Source organism: Galeopterus variegatus, unplaced genomic scaffold (genome assembly GCF_000696425.1).
Source record: "Galeopterus variegatus unplaced genomic scaffold, G_variegatus-3.0.2 Scaffold2089, whole genome shotgun sequence".
Classification (NCBI taxonomy): domain Eukaryota; kingdom Metazoa; phylum Chordata; class Mammalia; order Dermoptera; family Cynocephalidae; genus Galeopterus; species Galeopterus variegatus.
This window is the reverse complement of record NW_007728200.1, coordinates 30802-36678: the sequence shown is the minus strand read 5'-3', so window position 1 is coordinate 36678 and position 5877 is coordinate 30802. Positions and strand designations below refer to the sequence as shown.

The 5877-nt window shown below is 46.6% G+C and overlaps 1 protein-coding gene across 1 annotated transcript in view; it reads left to right on the top strand.

Moving 5' to 3' along the window:
* Positions 1-5355, top strand: part of TMEM247 (transmembrane protein 247) — a 7348-nt gene extending 1993 nt beyond the window's left edge. The window contains exons 3-5 of the mRNA XM_008580430.1: positions 26-174; positions 3473-3661; positions 5215-5355. Coding sequence (XP_008578652.1) covers positions 26-174; positions 3473-3661; positions 5215-5355 — 479 coding nt within the window. The remainder of the gene's footprint in view (positions 1-25; positions 175-3472; positions 3662-5214) is intronic.
* Positions 5356-5877: the final 522 nt, after the last annotated feature.

The following is a 5877-nucleotide window of genomic DNA, read 5'->3' as shown; positions in this document are numbered from 1 at the left end:
GCCCCTGCCCCCGCCCCGCGGCCAGAGCGCAAGGACGAGCTGGAGCTGGAGCTGGAGAAGGCGCGCATGGAGTTCGAGCTCACGCGGCTCAGGTGCCTGCACGAAGAGAACGAGCGGCAGAGGCAGCACGAGGAGGTGATGGAGCGGCTGCAGCAGCAGGCGGCGCCCCGCACGGTAGGTGACACGGGGAGGGGCGCTGGAGGCGGAGGGAGCCCTCCTTACCCGCCCTGGCTGAGCGTGCACACCAGCCGCCTGCAGGCCCTGCTGTCTCGGGTCCCTTCAAGAAATGGCCTGGGACTGCCACAATGTGGCATGGCCGTGCTCTGCCAGACACAGCTTCCGTGTTAAGCTGAGATCCGACTCTCTGAGGACAGTCGAGGCTAGGAGGGGCCCCAGAACCATGTCGTCCACCCAACAGCCCACTTAATAGCCCTCTTACTAGGGAAAAGTCTTCAACACTTGCTCCACGACCGGCTTTCCACCACTCTCAATTTCTCCCTGTGTCTCTCAACATGTGATACCTGGACACTAGACCCAGAATCCCCACTGTAGTCTGGCCAGTGGGTTTTAATAGAGTTCCACGACCGGCTTTCCACCACTCTCAATTTCTCCCTGTGTCTCTCAACAAGTGATACCTGGACACTAGACCCAGAATCCCCACTGTAGTCTGGCCAGTGGGTTTTAATAGAGCCATCACCTGCCCACACAGGTCACCTGCCTTGTAGTCAACTGAAACAGCCATCTTTTCACAAGAAATGTACCGCTCTCCACTGATCTGTACTAGAAGGGGATAAGGACGCCTACTTGAGATTAGATGGGATGTGACGTGCTTAGCACAGTGGCTAGGCCATCACAAGCACTCAGTGATAGAAGATGTTATTGTTTAAAGCAGCGTTTCGTGGGCTAAAGTCAGACAATCCTAGGTTAAGATCCTGGCTCCACTATATATAAATCGCATGAAACTGGACAAGTTACAAATCCTCTCTGAGCCTTGGTTTGCTCATGCACAAGATAGTACCTACCTCATGGGGTCATTGCGAGGATTAAAGGAGAGCATGCACTTTGCAATGAGCCCAGCGCATTAGGTAAGCACTCAATGAAATGTTAGCTATTACCATTTTTATGTACTCATGCAATTCACTTCTTGACCCAAATGCAGCAACTTATATTCATCACTTTTCAATTTTATTGGGATGTAATGTATTAGCTGTGCTTCCCAGCTCTGAGTCATCCTCAATTCTGAGAAGCTTGCCTTCTGTCTTTATCCAAGTCATCGCTATAATTATTGAGGAGGATATGACCTAAAATAAATACCACTAAAAGATCTCCCTACAGGTTAGCAGTGTTCCATTAATCAGTACTCCTTAGTTACATTTTATATAGCTCACATTTCTCCACCTCATCCAAAAAACTATCCTGAGACTGTCAAGTGGCTTCCCAGAACTAAGATATTACATTACCTACAGCATTTCTCCAATTGACTGGTCGATTATTTTTTATTTTTATTTTTTTAAGAAAATAGGGTTGGCTTTGCATGATTTGTTTTGAATGAACACGTGTTGAATCCTAACCAATTGCCCTTTTTCCTTGCTCACAAAATATCTGCCTAATTATGACTAAGTGATTTCACTGAGCCAACTCAAGAATATTGAGCCAGGATTTCCAGAATCCATCTTTTCCCCTCTCTTTTTGAAAATCTAAAAAATATTTGCCTGTCTCTAAGATTCTGGCACATTTCCTAATATTTTTGAATTCTCATAAGTTCCATTTCCAGTCTGTGGTTTTTCACGTTAACCTGGGATAAAAATTGTCACAAATTGAAGCAGATATGGTACTGTACTATGTCCTTCATCTGTGTCTCCCCCTAACCATATTTATTCTTCTTTTTAGTTAGAAAATCTTTCTCCTTGAGAGATGAGATGGAAACCCTTGGTGTATAGATCTGTTTTCTGTCTTCTACTCAAAAAATAGGCCATTGAAAGTGTTTTTGAAAGTCTAAAGGGTTTCACAAATGCGTTTTTGTTATCAAAATCACAACGATAACCCATCAGCATTTCAGACTGAAAACATATGCAGACTGCAGAAAAGCACCACAGAGTCCCTGGGGCCAGAGCCATACTGAGCCTGCACAGAACCTCGAGGTCAGTGCAGCCCTTCAGTCCCGTTAGAACACTGGGTTTCTTCCTCTGATCTTCAACTTTCCTTGCTATTCATTTTAGAGGTGCCATCAATGAAGTCATTCTCTGCCACTCCCAGTTTTATTTAGTTGTCCTTGCATTTTATTTAATTGCTTCAACAATGTTGTGTCCAAGCCACCAGCATTTGGTAATAGCTTACAGAAGTGTTTTACATTTTGTGCATTTACCAAAAGGTAGATAGCTGACTTGATTTTGAAGCTCCCTGTCTTCTCTTTTTCTGAGTGGGTAGATGGATGGATAGATGAATGGATAGATTTTGTTGTGTTGAAAATACTTCTTCGAGTGTGTTTATAGCTAGTTTAGGCCATCTGGCTGCTTTTAAAAAATGTGACATGATTTTAACTAATATTTTAAAGAATAAACCATGGGTGATGGCTGAACTATAGATCAAAATAATCATTTCAGCTTTTGCCTTTCTTATACATTGATGCTTTCTACAATTACAATGGGGTCTGTCAAACTGTAGAAGAAATTTACAAAAAAGAAAAAGAAAAGTGGGGTCTCTCAGACCCCAATTATATAGATTCAGAAGAGAGCAAATCACAGACAGAACCATCCAGACCACTCAAGATGCTTTCCCCCAATCCCAGCACTCTGAGGGCTTAGGGGGGCCCTGTCACCCATCTCTAAGCACCTGCCTCCAGGAGAGACCAAACCCTGGACAGATGACTCTGGACTGACCCATGTGATGTGTGCCAGGACCCAGGGAGTCAGAAATAGTCATTGTACCCAAGAGACACCTTCTCATCATTGCACTGTGCAGAAAACCAGGATGAGTGTCAGGGCAAACTGTGCAGAGAACTCTCAAGACCCAGCATCCAGATCTAGAGATCTTGGCGTTAGAGAGAGGCTGCCCACATAGGTGACTCAGATGGACAGAATGGAACAGAAGGGAAAGGGAGGCATGACCAGGTGCCCGGTCAGGAGGGATGAGAGTAGTCTCAAGAAGTGAAACATAATGAGTTCCCCACGTTCCAGTTTCCTTACTAGGAATTTTTTATCTCACTCTTCTTCCTCAATCTTGTGCAGTGGGCACTAGTTACCCTTTCTTTAGGTGAGGACGATAACCTGCCCCGTCACAGAGCAGGACTGAAACCAGGTGTGTCTGGTGCCCAGCCTGGTATTGCCAGCTTTCTTCTTTCCCCCACAGTTCTCAGGAGGCTTCCAAGACCTCCTGCTCCCCCAGAACCAGAGGTCACAGAGCAGGACTGAAACCAGGTGTGTCTGGTGCCCAGCCTGGTGTTGCCAGCTCCGCTTTCTTCTTTCCCCCACAGTTCTCAGGAGGCTTCCAAGACCTCCTGCTCCCCCAGAACCAGTTTGCCATGTTCCTGTACTGCTTCATCTTCATACACACAATCTATGTCACCAAGGAGATGGTCTTCTTTCTCTTCTCCAAGCACTACCTGTTCTGCCTTGCAGCCATTTTACTCTGTTTGATTAAAGCTTTATGGTCATACTTCCAAGTGCCTGTGGTCTCTCCATCACTGGGACCCTCTCCCCACACTAGCATGTTACCAGGACATGATCCAAGGTATCTCCCAGCCTCCCCAGCACCTCCTTCCCCCACACTGTGCCTCCCTCAAATCAGAACCTGCTCTTAGCAAGGGCTCTGCTATTAGCCATTTACACTTGAGTATGAAGAAGCATGTTCAGGCCCCTTGTACTGAGCCTGAGTTCTCACTGTGGGTGATGCTTTATCCCCTGAGAGGAGGAATTCAGAAGTCAGCAGGTTAGGGAAGTACCTGTGGGGAGCAGGAGTTTCGAAGGCCTTGCCACTATCATAGAATCACACCATGACCAAGCTGGCTTGGGTTCCACCACATCTACTCATGTTCGTGGATCTTCTCTGAGGTGTGGGAAGCCTGTGGTAGGCTTGGGGGTCATCCCCCCAAAGATGTCCATGTCATAATCCCTAGAATCATGGATATGTTGTTGCCTTGCATAGCAAAAGGGACTTTGAGGTGTAATTAAAGACCTGGAGATGGGGAGATGATCCTGGATTATCCAGGTGGGCCCAATGTAATCACAAGGGTCCTTATGAAAGGGAGGCAGGAGGGGAGAGTCAGAGAGGAGAAGTGACCACAGCAGCAGAGGCTGGAGTGATGTGGAGCCACAAGTGGAGGAATGTGGTCAGCCTCTAGAAGCTACAAAAGGTGAGAATATGGATTCTCTCCCAGAACCTCCAGAAGGAGCCCAGCCCTGCCAACCCATTTTAGACTTCTGACCTCTGGAACTGTAAGAGAATAAATCTGCATTGTTTTAAGTCACTAAGTTTGTGGTATTTTGTTACAGCAGCAATAGGAAACTAACACAGGAGCCTAGACTCCCGAGCTCTTTCCAGCTATGCTATCCTGACATGTTTACATGTTTGCATCACCAGGCCATTGGGGAAGTTCCGTTTAGCACGGTGCCTGAGCATAACCATACACAGCCAGCCGTGTGGGTTTGGGGCTGCCTTCAGACAACATATGATGAAAAAGGAGAGACATCAAAGCTCCAGGTAGCCCAGGACAGGCCTATCAGAACCCAGTGGGCAAGGGGAATCCCTATCACTGAGCAGTACAACCCTTGGGAGAGAAAGGAGCCAAACAAGGTCAGACTCCTACAGTGCACAGGGAAGGAGGAATTAAACACCTGAACGGGCCCAGAGAAAGTCACCCGAACTACTCTACTGGAAAAGCGGGAGGAAGACAACACCCACATCCCCATACCCACCTCCAGCTCAAGCACTCAGATGCAGACTCAGAACTGCAGAACAGCTAACCTAGAAACATAGACACTGACTTACACACACAGAGATACAAAGCAAGTAAGCAGCTGTCCACAGCAGAGATGTTCACAGCCCCCCAAATAAACATACAGCCGCAATCAAAAGGAACAGACTTTGAACACTAGAGGGCTCACCAGGAGGCTCAAAATGAAGCTGCCCAGCGTGTATGTAACAAAGAAAAGGAGTTCAACTCCCCAGTCGCCAGTTCCCCAACCCCTTCTTCAACACCCCCCACCCCCCCCGCAGACTGTCAGCGGCTCTGACCTCACCAGCCCAGCCTGGCCACACTTGCTGGCTGGTGATGGCATAGGAGACTCTACTCTAGTGATAATGCAGCACACTGAACGAGCCTGGACACAGCTGTGCAATCTATCAAGTCTTTATTGACCCCTCCTCTTCCCTGGCATAGAGCTCTGCCTTAAGAGGGATGAAAGAGTAGGTTTCTGTCTTGGGCTCTCTGAGCAATGCTCAGTGAAACCACGTGGGAAAAAAAAGACTGCCTCGGGACTTCAACGTCAGTACACATTATCATGCCATTTAAGTCCATGGCGACTTCTCAATTTCCACCCAATTCAATACATCCACCTCCATTTATAGCCGCCTGTGACAGGTACTTAACTTGGAAGTAATAAAACTGTCATTTCTCATTAAACTTTCAATAATGAGACTTTTTGCTATGGGTCTCTTGTCACAATCATTTGATCTGGGTTTCTGGTATGAGATTGAGATGAAAGGAAGAAGAGATCAAGATAGCAAAAAATTTAAGGCCCACCTCTTTACGTTATGATAGAATTGGGAGTTTGTATAAAAAAAACAAACCAAGTGCTATAAGGCCAGTTAGTCTATCAACCTGTTACCAAGTAAAACTAGACTTAAATACATTCATTTTCCTGAAACTCTTCAGATTAA